We start from the raw sequence: 22,409 nt of genomic DNA, 5'->3' as shown, positions 1-22,409 counted from the left end.
TTCTAAATCTACACCAGTCCCTGAGGGCGACACTATCCTGGTTGAAGAAACAGACTTAGCAACACAATTATGTGTCAGAGAGCAATGAAAACCAGGAAGGATTTTGCCAGCCTTCTAGAAATGGGGGTTTGCACCCCTGCAGTAGATTCTTTGCGTTTACACAGGCAACCCAATTCTGATATTTTGCCCGAATTGGCAAACGATCTGATCTGATTGGTCGAAATACCTATTAGTGGCAAAATATCAGAATTGGGCTCTCTTTGAAAGCACAGCCATAGACAGACACCATCTGTTAGTGACAGGCTGGCCATTGTTAGTGACAGGCTGGCCCTTGTAAGAAGACCCTCTCTCTGACTCCTGTTCCTCATGTTAGATGGCAATCAATCTCCCTGGTTTGAATGAAACATCAATTCCAATGCTTTAAGAGGCCTCATTCTGTAAGAAAAGATTTGTGATTTCAGTTTGTCTTCATGATGACATTCATTTACATGTCATATCGTGTCTGTGAAAATTATGTGTGTGTGTGTGTGTGTGTGTATGTGTATGTCGATCTGTCTATGTGTGTGTGTGTGTGTGTGTGTGTGTGTGTGTGAGTGTCTACGAATTTGTGTGTGTGTGTCTTTGTGTGTCTGCGGGATAGTCTGTGGTGGGCGTCTGTATTGTTTCAGATTGACCTCTGACCTCTGTGGCTGTTTATCACTGATCCCCCCCCGCTTTTGGTCAGAAGGCGTCTATTACGCTGACAGGCCTCCGGTCACACACACACACACGCACTGGGGACAAAGGTCAAAGGTTGGCTAGGCTGAGTGGCGATGCAGCTGCCGTGACCAATGGCATTGGAGAAAGGTCATGTGATTGAGCGTCTGGAGCAGCTGGTTCCACACGGTCATTACATGCAAACCTCAGTGGTTATGTTGCGTTGCGCGAGCAAAATAAATGTACGCATATAGGGCACGTTATACAATCATTTCTCCCACACCGCTGGACCGAGCGTCTGTGTAGCCGAGAGTTAAAATATAACTTGGTTCTATTTGAGACACTCCACGCGCTGTAAGTCCCCTCTCCTTATTGGACACACCAAGACAGTCGTGAAGAGGGCACGACAACACCGTTTCCCCATCAGGAGACTGGAAAGATTTGGCAATGGGTCCCCAGATCCTCAAAAAAGTTATACAGCTGCACCATCGAGAGCATCCTGACCGGTTGCATCACCGCCTGGTATGGCAACTGCTCAGCATCTGACCGTAAGGCGCTACAGAGGGTAGTGCGTACGGTCCAGTACATCACTGGGGCCAAGTTTCCTGCCATCCAGGACGTATATTCTAAGGGGTATCAGAGGAAGGCCCAAAAAATCTTCAAAGACTCCAGTCACCCAAGTCATAGACTGTTCTCTCTGCTACCGCACGGCAAGCGATACCGGAGCACCAAGTCTAGGTCCAAAAGTCTCCTCAACAGCTTCTACCCACAAGCCATAAGACATAAGACCCCCCCCCGCTCCATTTGTTTTGTATACTGCTGCTACTCGCTGTTTATTATCTATGTATAGTCATTGACTCTGTACCTGTACTCCCTGTATATAGCCTCCACATTGACTCTGTACCGGTACCCCCTGTATATAGCCTCCACATTGACTCTGTACCTGTACTCCCTGTATATAGTAGCCTCCACATTGACTCTGTACCGGTACCCCCTGTATATACCTCCACATTGACTCTGTACCGGTACCCCCTGTATATAGCCTCCACATTGACTCTGTACCGGTACCCCCTGTATATACCTCCACATTGACTCTGTACCGGTACACCCTGTATATAGCCTCCACATTGACTCTGTACCGGTACCCCCTGTATATACCTCCACATTGACTCTGTACCGGTACCCCCTGTATATAGCCTCCACATTGACTCTGTACCTGTACCCCCTGTATACAGCCTCCACATTGACTCTGTACCGTAACACCCTGTATATAGCCTCCACATTGACTCTGTACCGGTACCCCCTGTATATAGCCTCCACATTGACTCTGTACCGTAATACCCTGTATATAGCCTCCACATTGACTCTGTACCGGTACTCCCTGTATATACCTCCACATTGACTCGGTACCGGTACCCCCTGTATATAGCCTCCACATTGACTCTGTACCGGTACCCCCTGTATATAGCCTCCACATTGACTCTGTACCGGTACCCCCTGTATATAGCCTCCACATTGACTCTGTACCGGTACCCCCTGTATATAGCCTCCACATTGACTCTGTACCGGTACCCCCTGTATATAGCCTCCACATTGACTCTGTACCGGTACCCCCTGTATATAGCCTCCACATTGACTCTGTACCGGTACACCCTGTATATAGCCTCCACATTGACTCTGTACCGGTACCCCCTGTATATAGCCTCCACATTGACTCTGTACCTGTACTCCCTGTATATAGTAGCCTCCACATTGACTCTGTACCGGTACCCCCTGTATATACCTCCACATTGACTCTGTACCGGTACCCCCTGTATATACCTCCACATTGACTCTGTACCGGTACCCCCTGTATATAGCCTCCACATTGACTCTGTACCGGTACACCCTGTATATAGCCTCCACATTGACTCTGTACCGGTACCCCCTGTATATACCTCCACATTGACTCTGTACCGGTACCCCCTGTATATAGCCTCCACATTGACTCTGTACCTGTACCCCCTGTATACAGCCTCCACATTGACTCTGTACCGTAACACCCTGTATATAGCCTCCACATTGACTCTGTACCAGTACCCCCTGTATATAGCCTCCACATTGACTCTGTACCGTAATACCCTGTATATAGCCTCCACATTGACTCTGTACCGGTACTCCCTGTATATACCTCCACATTGACTCTGTACCGGTACCCCCTGTATATAGCCTCCACATTGACTCTGTACCGGTACCCCCTGTATATAGCCTCCACATTGACTCTGTACCGGTACCCCCTGTATATAGCCTCCACATTGACTCTGTACCGGTACCCCCTGTATATAGCCTCCACATTGACTCTGTACCGGTACCCCCTGTATATAGCCTCCACATTGACTCTGTACCGGTACCCCTTGTATATAGCCTCCACATTGACTCTGTACCGGTACACCCTGTATATAGCCTCCACATTGACTCTGTACCGGTCTCCCCTGTATATAGCCTCCACATTGACTCTGTAACGGTACCCCTGTATATAGCCTCCACATTGACTCTGTACCGGTACCCCCTGTATATAGCCTCCACATTGACTCTGTACCGGTATCCCCTGTATATAGCCTCCACATTGACTCTGTACCGGTACCCCCTGTATATAGCCTCCACATTGACTCTGTACCGGTACACCCTGTATATAGCCTCCACATTGACTCTGTACCGGTACCCCCTGTATATAGCCTCCACATTGACTCTGTACCGTAATACCCTGTATATAGCCTCCACATTGACTCGGTACCGGTACCCCCTGTATATAGCCTCCACATTGACTCTGTACCGTAATACCCTGTATATAGCCTCCACATTGACTCTGTACCTGTACCCCCTGTATATAGCCTCCACATTGACTCTGTACCGTAATACCCTGTATATAGCCTCCACATTGACTCTGTACCATAATACCCTGTATATAGCCTCCACATTGACTCTGTACCGTAATACCCTGTATATAGCCTCCACATTGACTCTGTACCGGTACACCCTGTATATAGCCTCCACATTGACTCTGTACCGGTACCCCCTGTATATAGCCTCCACATTGACTCTGTACCGTAATACCCTGTATATAGCCTCCACATTGACTCGGTACCGGTACCCCCTGTATATAGCCTCCACATTGACTCTGTACCGTAATACCCTGTATATAGCCTCCACATTGACTCTGTACCTGTACCCCCTGTATATAGCCTCCACATTGACTCTGTACCGTAATACCCTGTATATAGCCTCCACATTGACTCTGTACCATAATACCCTGTATATAGCCTCCACATTGACTCTGTACCTGTACCCCCTGTATATAGCCTCCACATTGACTCTGTACCGTAATACCCTGTATATAGCCTCCACATTGACTCTGTACCGTAATACCCTGTATATAGCCTCGCTATTGTTATTTTATTGTGGAACTTTATTTATTTTGAAATGTTTTACTTTAGTTTATTTAGTAAATATTTTCTTAACTCTATCTTAAAACTATATTGTTGGTTAAGGGCTTGTAAGTAGGAAGATTAATTAAAAACTAACTTGGTTTCCCGACTATCTGTGGATTAATCATCAGAGTAGAGATTTTGTATGACTCAAAATTCTACAAGGAACCAGCTGAAAAGAGCACTTATTGGATACCAGGAAGATACAAACCCACATGGATGCTTAAAAAGTCAAATGAGGAGAGATTAATTGAAGATAACGAACATAAAAACTAACTAGGTTTCCTGTTTTATCTGTGGATTAATAGTTGGAGAAAAGATTTTCAAGGAACCAGCTGAAAAGAGGACTCCCGTATATGCATGTCAGGTACACTAACAACCCAACGTTCAACTCCCAGGACAAACTAGCTAGCAACAGCTAGCTGGCTAAATGACCATGAATCTTTCATGTGTGTTTCAACCTGCCCCAAAATCAATATAGTTGGTTGGGATATTTCAACCTGTGTGTCATGATCGTCTGGTGTGGATGGACAAAAATCAACACTCACGTTGCCAGTGTAGTCAGCAAGACAAATTGTCCTGCTGCATGGCCTATCAGGCGTCGATGGAGGCTCTCAGTATTCAGATTGATTGGTTATAACGATTCTGAATATTCCCACCTAGCCTACTGGCCAATCAACACTCTCCTTTCTGTGTTAGCCTGTTGTGTTTATGTTCACCTCTATGTGGAACAGTCAGTGTCTTAATCTGTGTGTTTATGTGCGTTTATGTGGGACAGTCAGTGTCTTAATCTGTGTGTTTATGTGCGTTTATGTGGGACAGTCAGTGTCTTAATCTGTGTGTTTATGTGCGTTTATGTGGGACAGTCAGTGTCTTAATCTGTGTGTTTATGTGCGTTTATGTGGGACAGTCAGTGTCTTAATCTGTGTGTTTATGTGCGTTTATGTGGGACAGTCAGTGTGTTAGCCTGTTGTGTGTGTTTATGTGTGTTTATGTGTGTCTATGTGGGACAGTCAGTGTGTTAGCCTGTTGTGTGTGTTTATGTGTGTCTATGTGGGACAGTCAGTGTGTTAGCCTGTTGTGTGTGTTTATGTGTGTTTATGTGTGTCTATGTGGGACAGTCAGTGTGTTAGCCTGTTGTGTGTGTTTATGTGTGTTTATGTGTGTCTATGTGGGACTTTCAGTGTGTTACAGAGTAGGGTTGGGATGGGACGATATATGCTAATATGGAGTATCAACCACATGACATTGACGACATATGGTTGAGATATTGTGTGATGTGCAAGACGATATCGTAGTAGTTTTATCAGCTAGGCTGTATCAATATAAAGTCTAAAGTAATTAACTAGGCCTTATTTTTCTCCATAAGAGTATTTGTTTATTCATGAGAAGATCTGGTAATATCATAACTAAGCACAAAAATATAGCAGAATTATTTAATCATGAGAAAAACGGTAATATTAGAGATGGAGAGCCCTGTGAATGCTCTCTTCAGAGGCATGCATGTCTATTGCTCTGACTCTCCAGTGTGTGTGTGTGTGTGTGTGTGTGTGTGTGCGTGCGTGTGTGTGCCCCCAGTGCTTAGGGCTGGTATGGACAGAGGGCAGAGGTTATGATAGAGGGGCTCAGTGTTGAAACCAACTGTGAAAACAAAAGTCTCTGTCAGCCTAATATACACAGAAAGACACTGGGAGAGACATAATGACGGGTTACACACACACACACACACACACACGCACGCACGCACACACACACACACACACGCACACACACACACACACGCACGCACGCACACACACGCACACACACACACGCACACACACACACGCACACACACATGCGCAAGCACGCACACAGACAGACGGACGGACGGACGGACGGACGGACGGACGGACGGACGGACAGACAGACAGACAGACAGACAGACAGACAGACAGACAGACAGACAGAGCACACACCATATGCTGCTGCCACTCAGTACTTCAATCTACGCTTATTATTACTCCTATTATTATCATCATGGCTGAACACTTTACCTTCACGTAGATACAGTGGGAAGACAGAAGTACGTGAACCCGGATTGTCTGGTTTGTTTGTTGTTGTGACTTAGATGAAGATCAGATCACATTTGATGAACAATTTATGCAGAAATACAGCTAATTCCAAAGGCATCACGTACTTTATCTTGCCACTGTACACTCCATGACCAACAGTATGTGGACATCTGCTCGTCCAACATTTCACTCCAAAACAATGGGGATTAATATGGAGTTGACCTTTGCTGCTATAACAGCCTCTACTCTTCTGGGAAGGCTTTCCACTAGATGTTGGAACATTGCTGCTATAACAGCCTCCACTCTTCTGGGAAGGCTTTCCACTAGATGTTGGAACATTGCTGCTATAACAGCCTCCACTCTTCTGGGAAGGCTTTCCACTAGATGTTGGAACATTGCTGCTATAACAGCCTCCACTCTGATAGGAAGGCTTTCCACTAGATGTTGGAACATTGCTGCTATAACAGCCTCCACTCTTCTGGGAAGGCTTTCTACTAGATGTTGGAACATTGCTGCTATAACAGCCTCCACTCTTCTGGGAAGGCTTTCTACTAGATGTTGGAACATTGCTGCTATAACAGCCTCCACTCTTCTGGGAAGGCTTTCTACTATATGTTGGAACATTGCTGCTATAAGAGCCTCCACTCTTCTGGGAAGGCTTTCTACTAGATGATGGAACATTGCTGCGGGGATTTGCTTCCATTCGTGAGTATTAGTGAGGTCGGGCACTGATGTTGGGTGATTAGGCCTGGCTCACAGTCGGTTTTCTAATTCATCCCAAAGGTGTTCGTACGATGAGGTTGAAGTCAGGGATCTGTGCAGGTCAGTCAAGGTCTTTCACATCGATCTCCACAAACCATTTTTGTTTGGACCTCACTTTGTGCACGGGGGGGCGTTGTCATGCTAAAACAGCAAAGGTAGAGTTCTCCTGGTATCCGCCAAACCCAGATTTGTCCGTCAGACTGCCAGAAACTTGATTCATCACTCCAGAGAATGCGTTTCCACTGCTCCAGAGTCCAATGACGGTGAGCTTTACACCAGCCGACGCTTGATGCTCCTAGACATTTCCACTTCACAATACCAGCACTTACAGTTGACCGGGGCAGAAATTTTATGAACTGACTTGTTGGAAAGGTGGCATCCTATGACGGTGCCACATTGAAAGTCACCGAGCTCTTCAGTAAGGCCGTTCCACTGCCAATATTTGTCTACAAAGATTGCAGGGCTGTGTGCTTAATTTTTCACACCTGTCAGCAACGGATATATAGCTCCACATTGATCTGGTACTGGTACTCCCTGTATATAGCTCCATATTGATCTGGTACTCCCTGTATATAGCTCCACATTGATCTGGTACTGGTACTCCCTGTATATAGCTCCACATTGATCTGGTACTTCCTGTATATAGCTCCATATTGATCTGGTACTTTCTGTATATAGCTCCATATTGATCTGGTACTCCCTGTACATAGCTCCACATTGATCTGGTACTCCCTGTATATAGCTCCACATTGATCTGGTACTGGTACTCTCTGTATATAGCTCCACATTGATCTGGTACTGGTACTCCCTGTATATAGCTCCATATTGATCTGGTACTTCCTGTATATAACTCCATATTGATCTGGTACTTCCTGTATATAGCTCCTCATTGATCTGGTACTCCCTGTATATAGCTCCACATTGATCTGGTACTTCCTGTATATAGCTCCATATTGATCTGGTACTTCCTGTATATAGCTCCATATTGATCTGGTACTTTCTGTATAAAGCTCCATATTGATCTGGTACTTCCTGTATATAGCTCCATATTGATCTGGTACTTCCTGTATATAGCTCCACATTGATCTGGTACTGGTACTTCCTGTATATAGCTCCATACTGATCTGGTACTTCCTGTATATAGCTCTATATTGATCTGGTACTTCCTGTATTTAGCTCCATATTGATCTGGTAATAATCTGGTACTTCCTGTATATTGCTCCACATTGATCTGGTATTTCCTGTATATTGCTCCATTTTGATCTGGTACTTCCTGTTTATAGCTCCATATTGATCTGGTACTTCCTGTATATAGCTCCATATTGATCTGGTACTTCCTGTATATAGCTCCACATTGATCTGGTACTTCCTGTATATTGCTCCATATTGATCTGGTACTTCCTGTTTATAGCTCCATATTGATCTGGTACTTCCTGTATATTGCTCCATATTGATCTGGTACTTCCTGTTTATAGCTCCATATTGATCTGGTACTTCCTGTATATAGCTCCATATTGATCTGGTACTCCCTGTATATAGCTCCACATTGATCTGGTACTGGTACTCCCTGTTTATAGCACCACATTGATCTGGTACTGGTACTCCCTGTATATAGCTCCACATTGATCTGGTACTGGTACTCCCTGTATATAGCTCCACATTGATCTGGTACTGGTACTCCCTGTATATAGCTCCACATTGATCTGGTACTGGTACTCCCTGTATATAGCTCCACATTGATCTGGTACTGGTACTCCCTGTATATAGCTCCATATTGATCTGGTACTTCCTGTATATAGCTCCATATTGATCTGGTACTTCCTGTATATAGCTCCATATTGATCTGGTACTTCCTGTATATATCTCCATATTGATCTGGTACTTCCTGTATATAGCTCCACATTGATCTGGTACTTCCTGTATAGAGCTCCATATTGATCTGGTACTTCCTGTATATAGCTCCATATTGATCTGGTACTTCCTGTATATAGCTCCATATTGATCTGGTACTTCCTGTATATATCTCCATATTGATCTGGTACTTCCTGTATATAGCTCCACATTGATCTGTTACTTCCTGTATATATCCCCATTCTTGTGTATTGTATTCCTTTTGTGCCACTATTTTTAACTGCATCGTTGGGAACGGCTCGTAAGAAAGCATTTCAGTCTACACCCGGCTGTATTCGGAGCATGTGAGGCTGGCTTATCTAAAATATGAGTATAAAATGTTCAACATGTCCTTCAAATCTGTCTCCTTCTCAGGCATCTACATTCTGTGTCTGCTAGTCGAATTGCTTTCACTGACTGCGGCTCTCTTCACTAAACACACATAACATGTTGGAGGTGAGCTTCATATTCAATGAAAGGACTCAATCAAGCAAACTGATGATTTTTACAAGGCTGTTCCTGTCTGGAACAATAGGAAGTCACATTGCTTTCACTCCAACCCTCTCAATCACTTTCACACTCTCTGTCTTTCTCTCTTATCGTTCCCTTTCTCTCCTGTCTTTGTCTGTTCAGGGAATCTGCCTTCAGACCCAGAGAGAAACAGAGAGAGAGAGAGAGAGAGCAACAGAGAGAGAGAGAGAGAAACAGAGAGAGAGAGAGAAACATTCCCCTGGGGAGTCCTCAACCCAACACTGTCACCAACCAAGGAGGGCCTACAGCAGCACCTAGATCTTATGCACAGATTCTGTCAGGCCTGGGCCCTGACAGTAAATCTCAGTAAGACCAAAATAATGGTGTTCCAAAAAAGGTCCAGTCACCAGGACCACAAATACAAATTCCATCTGGACACTGTTGCCCTAGAGCATATATATACATATCTTGGCCTAAACATCAGCGCCACAGGTAACTTCCACAAAGCTGTGAACGATCTGAGAGACAAGGCAAGAAGGGCATTCTATGCCATCAAAAGGAACATACATTTCAACATACCAATTAGGATCTGGCTAAAAATACTTGAATCAGTCATAGAGCCCACTGCCCTTTATGGTTGTGAGGTCTGGGGTCCGCTCACCTACCAAGACTTCACAAAATGGGACAAACACCAAATTGAGACTCTGCACGCAGAATTCTGCAAAAATATCCTCCGTGTACAACGTAGAACACCAAATAATGCATGCAGAGCAGAATTAGGCCGATACCCACTAATTATCAAAATCCAGAAAAGAGCCGTTAAATTCTATAACCACCTAAAAGGAAGCGATTCCCAAACCTTCCATAACAAAGCCATCGCCTCCAGAGAGATGAACCTGGAGATGAACCTGGAAAAGAGTCCCCTAAGCAAGCTGGTCCTGGGGCTCTGTTCACAAACACAAACACACCCTACAGAGCCCCAGGACAACAGCACAATTAGACCCAACCAAATCATGAGAAAACAAAAAGATAATTACTTGACACATTGGAAAGAATTAACAAAAAAACAGAGCAAACTAGAATGCTATTTGGCCCTACACAGAGAGTACACAGCAGCAGAATACCTGACCACTGTGACTGACCCAAAATTAAGGAAAGCTTTGACTATGTACAGACTCAGTGAGCATAGCCTTGCTATTGAGAAAGGCCGCCGTAGGCAGACATGGCTCTCAAGAGAAGACAGGTTATGTGCTCACTGCCCACAAAATGAGGTGGAAACTGAGCTGCACTTCCTAACCTCCTGCCCAATGTATGACCATATTAGAGAGACATATTTCCCTCAGATTACACAGATCCACAAAGAATTCGAAAACAAATCCAATTTTGAAAAACTCCCATATCTACTGGGTGAAATTCCACAGTGTGCCATCACAGCAGCAAGATTTGTGACCTGTTGCCACGAGAAAAGGGCAACCAGTGAAGAACAAACACCATTGTAAATACAACCCATATTTATGCTTATTTATTTTATCTTGTGTCCTTTAACCATTTGTACATTGTTAAAACACTGTGTATATATAATATGACATTTGTAATGTCTTTATTGTTTTGAAACTTCTGTATGTGTAATGTTTACTGTTAATTTTGATTGTTTTTCACTTTATATATTCACTTTATATATTATCTACCTCACTTGCTTTGGCAATGTTAACACGTTTCCCATGCCAATAAAGCCCTTGAATTGAATTGAATTGAGAGAGAGAGAGAGAGAGAGCGAGAGAGAGAGGAGAGAGAGAGAGAGAGAGACAGAGAGAGAGAGACACAGAGAGAGAGAGAGAGAGAGAGAGACACAGAGAGAGAGACACAGAGAGAGAGACACACAGCGAGAGAGACACACAGCGAGAGAGACACACAGAGAGAGATACACAGAGAGAGAGACACACACAGAGAGAGATACACAGAGAGAGATACACAGAGAGAGAGAGAGATACACAGAGAGAGAGAGACACAGAGAGAGAGAGAGACACACACAGCGAGAGAGACACAGAGAGAGAGATACAGAAAGAGAGAGAGGCACAAAGAGAGAGACACAGAGAGAGACAGAGAGAGAGAGTGTGCATGTGTATGTGTGTGTGTCAGTCTGTCTGTGTCTGTCTGTGTTCCCACCCTGTTCCCCTGCAGAGACAGAGACAATGGTAGGCAGAGGCAGCAAGAGGTGACACAGGAAAGACAGGGGGAAAGCCAGTGTGTGTGTGTGTGTGTGTGTGTGTGTGTCTGTGTGTGTGTGTGTCTGTGTGTGTGGCCCTTCACATCCTGTGGCAGGCTGTGCGATAACGTTGCTTCCTGAGGCCAGATTAATGGTCTAATATTGGACATAATCCTACCATTGTGAGAAGGTATTTTACCCAACACAACACTGAGATGCCTGTCTACCCTAAACACCTCCATGCAGAGTAGCAGCTACACTAAAACACCACCCTGGGGACAACTCAACACAACACTGAGATGCCTGTCTACCCTAAACACCTCCATGCAGAGTAGCAGCTACACTAAAACACCACCCTGGGGACAACTCAACACAACACTGGGCCATACTGCTACTAGGCACATACAGTCCAGTTAGGTTGACATACACACACACACACACACACACACACACACACACACACACACACACACACACACACAACCTCCATGCAGAGTAGCAGCTACACTAAAACACCACTCTGGGGACAACTCAACACAACACTGGGCCATACTGCTACTAGCCACATACAGTCCAGTTAGGTTGACACACACACACACACACACACACACACACACACACACAACCTCCATGCAGAGTAGCAGCTACACTAAAACACCACCCTGGGGACAACTCAACACAACACTGGGCCATACTGCTACTAGCCACATACAGTCCAGTTAGGTTGACACACACATACACACACACACACACACACACACACACACACACACACACACACACACACACACACACACACACACACACACACACACACACACACACACACACACAACCTCCATGCAGAGTAGCAGCTCCACTATCTACCTCTGTACTAAAACATTACCCTGGGGAGTCCTCAACCCAACACTGGGCCTCACTGCTACTAGCACCAAATAGTGTGATGAGAGGTACAAAAACATCACGCTGGGGAGTCCTCAACCCAACACTGGGCCTCACTGCTACTAGCACCAAATAGTGTGATGAGAGGTAGAACATGTTGCAGTGTGATGAGAGGTAGAACATGTTGCAGTGTGTTGAGAGGTAGAACATGTGTTCAGTGTGTTGAGAGGTAGAACATGTTGCAGTGTGATGAGAGGTAGAACATGTGTTCAGTGTGATGAGAGGTAGAACATGTGTTCAGTGTGATGAGAGGTAGAACATGTGTTCAGTGTGATGAGAGGTAGAACATGTGTTCAGTGTGATGAGAGGTAGAACATGTTGCAGTGTGTTGAGAGGTAGAACATGTTGCAGTGTGATGAGATGTAGAACATGTTGCAGTGTGATGAGAGGTAGAACATGTTGCAGTGTGTTGAGAGGTAGAACATGTTGCAGTGTGATGAGAGGTAGAACATGTTGCAGTGTGATGAGAGGTAGAACATGTTGCAGTGTGTTGAGAGGTAGAACATGTTGTAGTGTGATGAGAGGTAGAACATGTTGCAGTGTGTTCAGTGTGTTGAGAGGTAGAACATGTTGCAGTGTGTTGAGAGGTAGAACATGTTGCAGTGTGTTCAGTGTGATGAGAGGTAGAACATGTTGCAGTGTGTTCAGTGTGTTGAGAGGTAGAACATGTTGCAGTGTGATGAGAGGTAGAACATGTTGCAGTGTGTTCAGTGTGTTGAGAGGTAGAACATGTTGCAGTGTGTTCAGTGTGTTGAGAGGTAGAACATGTTGCAGTGTGATGAGAGGTAGAACATGTTGCAGTGTGTTCAGTGTGTTGAGAGGTAGAACATGTTGCAGTGTGTTCAGTGTGTTGAGAGGTAGAACATGTTGCAGTGTGATGAGAGGTAGAACATGTTGCAGTGTGATGAGAGGTAGAACATGTTGCAGTGTGTTCAGTGTGTTGAGAGGTAGAACATGTTGCAGTGTGTTCAGTGTGTTCAGTGTGATGAGAGGTAGAACATGTTGCTGCAGTGTGTTGCAGTGTGATGAGAGGTAGAACATGTTGCAGTGTGTTCAGTGTGATGAGAGGTAGAACATGTTGCAGTGTGTTCAGTGTGATGAGAGGTAGAACATGTTGCAGTGTGATGAGAGGTAGAACATGTTGCAGTGTGTTGAGAGGTAGAACATGTTGCAGTGTGATGAGAGGTAGAACATGTTGCAGTGTGATGAGAGGTAGAACATGTTGCAGTGTGTGCAGTGTGATGGAGGTAGAACATGTTGCAGTGTGATGCAGTGTGTTGCAGTGTGATGCAGTGTGATGCAGTGTGTTCAGTGTGATGAGAGGTAGAACATGTTGCAGTGTGTGCAGTGTGTTGAGAGGTAGAACATGATGCAGTGTGTTGCAGTGTGATGCAGTGTGTTGCAGTGTGTTGCAGTGTGATGCAGTGTGTGCAGTGTGTTGCAGTGTGATGCAGTGTGTTGCAGTGTGATGCAGTGTGTGCAGTATGATGAGAGGTAGAACATGTTGCAGTGTGTGCAGTGTGATGAGAGGTAGAACATGTTGCAGTGTGTGCAGTGTGATGAGAGGTAGAACATGTTGCAGTGTGATGAGAGGTAGAACATGTTGCAGTGTGTTGAGAGGTAGAACATATTGCAGTGTGTTCAGTGTGTGCAGTGTGATGAGAGGTAGAACATGTTGCAGTGTGTTCAGTGTGTTCAGTGTGATGAGAGGTAGAACATGTTGCAGTGTGTTCAGTGTGTTCAGTGTGATGAGAGGTAGAACATGTTGCAGTGTGTTGCAGTGTGATGAGAGGTAGAACATGTTGCAGTGTGTTCAGTGTGTTGAGAGGTAGAACATGTTGCAGTGTGATGAGAGGTAGAACATGTTGCAGTGTGATGAGAGGTAGAACATGTTGCAGTGTGTGCAGTGTGATGAGAGGTAGAACATGTTGCAGTGTGTTCAGTGTGATGAGAGGTAGAACATGTTGCAGTGTGATGAGAGGTAGAACATGTTGCAGTGTGTTGAGAGGTAGAACATGTTGCAGTGTGATGAGAGGTAGAACATGTTGCAGTGTGATGAGAGGTAGAACATGTTGCAGTGTGTGCAGTGTGATGGAGGTAGAACATGTTGCAGTGTGATGCAGTGTGTTGCAGTGTGATGCAGTGTGTTCAGTGTGATGAGAGGTAGAACATGTTGCAGTGTGTGCAGTGTGTTGAGAGGTAGAACATGATGCAGTGTGTTGCAGTGTGATGCAGTGTGTTGCAGTGTGTTGCAGTGTGATGCAGTGTGTGCAGTGTGTTGCAGTGTGATGCAGTGTGTTGCAGTGTGATGCAGTGTGATGCAGTGTGTGCAGTATGATGAGAGGTAGAACATGTTGCAGTGTGATGAGAGGTAGAACATGTTGCAGTGTGTTCAGTGTGTGCAGTGTGTTGAGAGGTAGAACATGTTGCAGTGTGTTGAGAGGTAGAACATGTTGCAGTGTGTTCAGTGTGATGGATAGCTGCAAGGTGAGATGTTTTAAGTCGGCGTCAGTTTACTTACTGCTCGCTGAAGACATGGGACTGTAATCAGACCTGCAGTGAAACAGAGAGAGACATTAGGTCCAGTTCTACAGCACTGTTAGTGATTTAAAGGTTGTTACTCATATTTCAAAGTTGGGGAGTACATCTGGTCAAATACTGCTGTTGGGGAGGTTAGTGTGTAGTCAACTAACTGTGTCCTATAACATAGGTATAAAAACTATATTTTTTATTTAACCTTTATTTAACTAGGCAAGTCAGTTAAGAACAAATTCTTATGTGCAATGACGGCCTACGCCGGCCAAACCGCTGGGCCAATTGTGCGCAGCCCTATGAGACTCCAATTCACAGCCGGTTGTGATACAGCCTGGATTTGAACCAGGGTACTGCAGTGCCTTAGACCGCTGCGCCACTCGGGAGCCCTAAATTAAACTTCAGATGTTCTTATAAAATGTTGACTTTGTGATTACGTAAAATCGTAATTGACAAAGTGAATCATTTCTACATCTTTTAAGAGAGGGCGAAGCTAAAAGCTGCTCCAGATTCAGAAGAAACAATAACAAAGCGTCTGTAAAAGTAACCACTCTCGAATTCAGACGGAGCTACGCAAGGACTAGATAGTTTTAACCACAATGCACTGTGCTATTCTGTATGGTCTACTGTAGTCTCCTCTCATAGTAGCTGAGCGTGCGGAGCACCCTGAGTCTGGTGAAAGAGACTAGAACAGCATCCCAAATAGCACCTTGTTCCTTATATAGTCCCTGGTCAAAAGTAGTGCACTACATAGGGAATAGGGTGCCATTTGGGACTCCCCCAATGTCTACTGTAAGGATAATGTACCAGACTAACACTAACACATCTCAAGACCAACATGCTGTTTATCATACTTCTACTCTTTAAGTATGACCTCACTGGGTCTTCTGAGTCAACGGACGACACTCGTATATATTAGAGCAGGGCAGTCCAAGCCTCTTCCTGGAGATCTACCGTCCTGTAGGTTTTCAGGGCAACCCTCTTCCTGGAGATCTACTGTTCTGTAGGTTATCAGTTTCAATCCTCTTCCTGGATATCTACCGTCCTGTAGGTTATCAGTTTCAACCCTCTTCCTGGAGATCTATTGTCCTGTAGGTTATCAGTCCAACCCTAACTTAGCGTATCTGATTCAGCTAGCTAAGGTCTTGTTGAGCAGCTAATAAGTAGAATCAGGTGTGGACTGAAACCCTACAGGACAATAGATCTCCAGGAAGAGGGTTGGACTGAAACCCTACAGGACAGTAGATCTCCAGGAAGAGGGTTGGGCAGCCCTGTATTAGAGAGTAAAGAACATCTGAAAGACCTTCCATGTCGCTCTCTAATTTAATCGGAACTGAAGTCAACAGAAGGGTTGTTTACTGACGGTTCTGTTTCCTAAAGTAGATCAAACCGGTAATCACACTAATAAACACGGGTATTGTACAGAGACAGAGACAGAGAGAGAGAGACAGAGAGAGAGAGAGAGACAGAGACAGACAGACAGACAGACAGACAGACAGACAGACAGACAGACAGACAGACAGGCAGACAGACAGGCAGACAGACAGACAGACAGAGCGGCGACAACGGGCTCCCAAGAGGCGCAGCGGTCTAAGGCACTGCATCTCAGTGCAAGAGGGCGTCACTACAGTCCCCGTTTCGTATCGAGTCCCATAGGGCGGCGTCCAATAGGCCCAGCATCGTCCTGCATCGTAACCAGCATCGTCCTGGTTTGGTCAGGGGCAGACCATCATTGTAAATAAGACTTTGTTCTTAACTGACTTGCCACGTTAAATAAAGGTTCAATTTATATATATATATATATATATATAACATGTAAAACAATACAAAAACTAAAGAAGACAGAGGGACTCAGGTTGGAAAACAGGAAGTGGAACAAGAGAGGGGAGGGGGCAGAGTGGTAATGCTGAAGCTTTATAGGCCTACAGTATAGAATAATAGGGTTTGTACTGAGTGCTCTCTGGGGGTTTTGGCAGGGCAGCCTCAGACCCAGTTAGCGGGCCTCTCTCTTCCCCAGTCTGGCTAGAGAGCTAAAGAGCACGACGGCCACACCATTTCACTTCATCTACCGCCAAACTAAATAAACACAACTCTGCCTTATATAAGCAAAAGGTCAGTCATGCATATTAAGGCTACGTCCCCAAATTGAACACTATTACCTATTTAGTGCACTACTATATAGGGAATAGGGTGCATTTTGTATGCAACTAAGTTTCCCCTGAGAATGACCACTTAGTTTATAGCCTATCTATAATGGTATTATGTGCAGGACATAGCTCTGTGGTTATATTAATAAGTGTACAGGGTTCCAAGAGAGACTGAGAGACAGAGAGAGACAGAGAGAGAGACAGAGAGAGAGACAGAGAGAGAGAGACAAAGAGAGAGACAGAGAGAGAGACAGAGAGAGACAGAGAGAGAGAGAGAGAGAGAGAGAGACAGAGAGAGAGACAGAGAGAGAGACAGAGAGAGAGAGAGAGAGAGAGAGAGAGAGAGAGACAGAGAGAGAGAGAGAGAGAGAGAGACAGAGAGAAAGAGAGAGAGAGAGAGAGAGAGACAGAGAGAGAGAGAGAGAGAGAGAGAGAGAGACAGAGAGAGAGAGACAGAGAGAGAGAGAGAGAGACAGAGAGAGAGAGAGAGAGACAGAGAGAGAGACAGAGAGAGACAGAGAGAGAGACAGAGACAGAGAGAGAGAGAGAGAGAGACAGAGAGAGAGAGAGACTGTATATATATAATATGACATTTGTAATGTCTTTATTGTTTTGAAACTTCTGTATGTGTAATGTTTACTGTTAATTTGTATTGTTTATTTCACTTTATATATTCACTTTATATATTATCTAACTCACTTGCTTTGGCAATGTTAACACATGTTTCCCATGCCAATAAAGCCCTTGAATTGAATTGAGAGAGAGACAGAGAGAGAGAGACACAGAAAAAGAGACAGAGAGAGAGACAGAGACAGAGAGAAAGACAGAGACAGAGAGAGAGAAAAAGATAGAGAGAGAGACAGAGAGGGAGAGGTGAGGGGGAAGATGAGTTAAGAGGAGAAATATGGACCGGAGTAAACATTCCTGAGAGGATATGACCCAGTCAGACCCGAGCGAGTGTCAGGTTATCATAAGAGAACTGGTGCTTTTCCGTTCACTTCAGCGTTTTCCAGTCCTTTGTCCATTTCCGAACCCTGACTGGCTAGCAAACAAGATGGTTTATAGAGATGGACTGATGACAGATAGATGTTCTCATAGCGTAAAATCTGAGAAGTTAGCTGTCAAAGGCCTCAGGTGAATCCCAGGCTGAACACTGATTTATAACATCAGCTTCCCCGGTCCTGTGTCTAACCTTTTACCACCGGGAGGTTAGAAGCCAAACTGACCTTAGATCAGGTGTCAAGAGATTTCATTTAATATCTATACATTTTTTTTCCTGACACCATCTTCAATTGTGAGGGAGGTTAAAATGAGAGAGAACAGCTCGTTCTGGGATAAAATGCAGCCAAAGGACATCCAGTAACTTCACAGCAGTTTTGACTGTTGCTTTTGCAGACTAGATTAGGGGGTATTCTGAGGTTGGAGAGAAGGGTTGATGAGGTGACACTAACCTAAACACACACACGTCACTAATACACACTAACCTAAACACACACACACACACACTTCACTAATACACACACACACACACACACACGTCACTAATACACACTAACCTAAACACACACACACACACACTAATACACACTAACCTAAACACACACACACGTCACTAATACACACTAACCTAAACACACACACGTCACTAATACACACTAACCTAAACACACACACACACACACTTCACTAATATACACACACACACACTTCACTAATACACACTAACCTAACACACACACACACACACACACCTACATCGGTAACCGTGGTGAAATGGTTAGCTAATTGGCGGTGCGCGATTGCAGCGTTTTAAAAAGAACTCAGCGACGTCACTCGCTCTGAGACGCTCGTTCCCCTTCCTCTGCAAGAGCCGTGGCTTTTGTGGAGCGACAGGTAACGATGCTTCGAGGGTGACTGTTTCTATCGTTGTGGTTCAAGCCCAGGTTTGGGGCAAGAAGAAAGGCACTAGGCTACACACACACACTAGCCTACACACCAAAGTTATCAGCAACATACCAAACCAGGGAGCATCTTTGCTTAATAGCTGAAAACAAAACAATGAACAACACATGTATATTTTTTGACGTTTGGATTAATATAGCATTGGCAGCATCATTAGGCTACAATTCATCAACATTAGATTTGTGTCAAAGGAACACGTTACAATCTGTTCTTAATTAAAGATAGTCATTAGTTCCACATTGCCAGCTACTTTCCACAAAAGCATTAGGGTTTTAAATCTCCCGTGGCAGATGTCCTAGTGCTTAGTGCCAAGCAGCATATGGATGGGTGAACAACGAGCCGAGGAACTTTTCCAAACTCAATTAAGTTTTCCCGGCCCCCATACAACCAAAACATTCTGCAGCCTTCACCCTCCTCCTCCTCCTGCTGTAATCTGTCAAACCAAATTAATGAGCTTTGTGAGACTTGACGATTGGATCAAGTGACTTGACTCTCGTCTACAGGTCTGTGACATAATTAAAGTCTCACTAAACATTGGAATAACATGTCGATACAGTAAGAGAAAGATGTAAGTGCTTTTCAAGACGTGGAGAAGTAAGTTCCTCAACCAACTAAACCCCAAAAACTCACCCTCCAGTCTCTGCTCCTGAATCCACGCAGTCATCTTCTGTTGAATTCTTCTCCATCTCAAAGGATAACAACATATTTAGTTTGCATTATTTCTCAATTGTTCAGAAACCTTTGTTGGAGCGCGGCTCTAAACAACCTTCTTCGACGTTAAAAGAAGAGAGGGAACAGAAGAGGCAAGAAGCGACGCGAACCTCTACCTCTCTCTCGCAGCCCTGCAGAACATTCTCCTGATCGCTCCAGCAGCAACAGGCTGGCTCCCCACTGCGTCATCATCCGCGTTCATTTAGCAAAATGGTTGTCTTTGTCGCCAGCATGTGGTACTACGAGGTACTATCGTACCTACTCTGATAACATGATACAAAGTACAAGTATTATGAAGTTGTCGTGAAATGAGAATTATACCATTACACATTTAAAAGCAATTGGACAGTTTGATGAAAAAGCTTTAAATAAAGGTTCAAATGTAATGTCACGTGATTGCGCTAAACACAGAGTCCCAATGATGTACACTAGTACAGTGATATTGGAGAATGTGTGGGGTTCTTTGGCTGTCCCCAATGGAGAATCATTTGAAGAACCCCTTTGGGTTCCATGTAGAACCCTTTCCACAAAGAGTTCTAAATGGAGCTCAAAAGGGTTCTAACCTGGAACCAAAAAGGGTTCTACCTGGAACCAAAAAGGGTTCTCCTATGGGGACAGATGAAGAACCCTTTTGGAACCCTTTTGTCTAAGAGTGACTTTAGCTTTGGAGTCTGTAGGCTCTGTGATGGTCCTGCCTCATCCTGCCTCTTCCTGTCTCATCCTGCCTCTTCCTGTCTCATCCTGCCTCTTCCTGCCTCATCCTGCCTCTTCCTGCCTCATCTTGCCTCTTCCTGCCTCTTCCTGCCTCATTCTGAGGCATATCAGATTGGTGATTGATAATTGATAATTGGTGATTGATGATTGGTGATTCATGATTTGTGATTGGTGATTGGTGATTGATGATCGCTGATTGGTGATTGGTGATTGATGATCGTTGATTGATGATTGGAGATTGGTGATTGATGATTGATGATCGTTGATTGGTGATTGGTGATCGGTGATTGATGATCGCTGATTGGTGATTGGTGATTGATGATCGCTGATTGGTGATCGGTGATCGGTGATCGTTGATTGATGATCGTTGATTGGTGATTGATGATCGCTGATTGGTGATCGTTGATTGATGATCGTTGATTAGTGATTGATGATCGCTGATTGGTGATTGGTGATCGGTGATTGATGATCGTTGATTGGTGATTGGTGATTTGTGATTGATGATCGCTGATTGGTGATTGGTGATTGATGATTGATAATGGAAGTTTTTGTAGGTGGAAATCACTGGTCCTTTGAGGGGACATAATCAGTTGACCTTTCCCCTCCTCCCTTTTAAAACAGCTTATTTTTGGTAAAAGGAATAGACTGCTGATAGAGATGGAGCTACTTCTTGACTATGGTCCGACCTATCAGGTCGTCCATGCTCATAACAGATCTGTTGAGTATGGTACAACAACAAGTAGGCCAGTAGCATTCATGCTGGGAGGGAGAACAATATCTACAGGCCTATAATGTGATACTGTTTTGATACAGCTACTGAATGGTTAAATGCCTGTGAGAGGGAGCTGACATTTAGCTCCTAGAAGACCAGTTGTAGCCTGTAGAAACTGGCTAAATTGGTGTTATGACTGTGTTAGCGAGTGTTGTTAGCTATTTAATGGGTTTGTTTGTTAAACCAAGGTTTCTAAAAGCAAAACTTGGTTTGCTTTAAGATTAAGGCCAGAGGACCCCACCCAGGAAAACCGGTGGCCCAGGGACACCACCCAGACAAACCGGTGACCCAGGGACCCCACCCAGACAAACCGGTGACCCAGGGACCCCACCCAGGAAAACCGGTGACCCAGGGACCCCACCCAGACAAACCGGTGACCCAGGGACCCCACCCAGGCAAACTGGTGACCCAGGGACCCCACCCAGACAAACCGGTGACCCAGGGACCCCACCCAGACAAACCGGTGACCAGGGACCCCACCCAGACAAACCGGTGACCCAGGGACCCCACCCAGACAAACCGGTGACCCAGGGACCCCACCCAGATAAACCGGTGACCCAGGGACCCCACCCAGATAAACCGGTGACCCAGGGACCCCACCCAGGCAAACCGGTGACCCAGTGACCCCACCCAGACAAACCGGTGACCCAGGGACCCCACCCAGACAAACCGGTGACCCAGGGACCCCACCCAGGCAAACTGGTGACCCAGGGACCCCACCCAGACAAACCGGTGACCCAGGGACCCCACCCAGACAAACCGGTGACCAGGGACCCCACCCAGACAAACCGGTGACCCAGGGACCCCACCCAGACAAACCGGTGACCCAGGGACCCCACCCAGATAAACCGGTGACCCAGGGACCCCACCCAGATAAACCGGTGACCCAGGGACCCCACCCAGGCAAACCGGTGACCCAGTGACCCCACCCAGATAAACCGGTGACCCAGGGACCCCACCCAGATAAACCGGCGGCCCAGGGACACCCACCCAGACAAACCGGTGACCCAGGGACCCCACCCAGATAAACCGGTGACCCAGGGACCCCACCCAGGAAAACCGGTGGCCCAGGGACCCCACCCAGAC

General features: G+C 45.4%; 1 protein-coding gene across 1 annotated transcript in view; it reads right to left on the bottom strand.

The window, feature by feature from the left end:
• fam124a (family with sequence similarity 124 member A) overlaps nt 1-20,003 on the bottom strand; it is a 58,386-nt gene extending 38,383 nt beyond the window's left edge. Inside the window, exons 1-2 of the mRNA XM_021579825.3 lie at nt 19,757-20,003; nt 15,007-15,038 (exon numbers count right to left, since the gene is read on the bottom strand). Coding sequence (XP_021435500.2) covers nt 15,007-15,038; nt 19,757-19,830 — 106 coding nt within the window. The 5' untranslated portion in view covers nt 19,831-20,003. The remainder of the gene's footprint in view (nt 1-15,006; nt 15,039-19,756) is intronic.
• Between the last annotated feature and the right edge of the window lie 2,406 nt (nt 20,004-22,409).

This window comes from Oncorhynchus mykiss, chromosome 22, assembly GCF_057628025.1.
Source record: "Oncorhynchus mykiss isolate SJ-2025 chromosome 22, ASM5762802v1, whole genome shotgun sequence".
NCBI lineage: Eukaryota > Metazoa > Chordata > Actinopteri > Salmoniformes > Salmonidae > Oncorhynchus > Oncorhynchus mykiss.
Note: the sequence above shows the minus strand (reverse complement) of the source record. Positions and strands in the feature narration are given on the sequence as shown.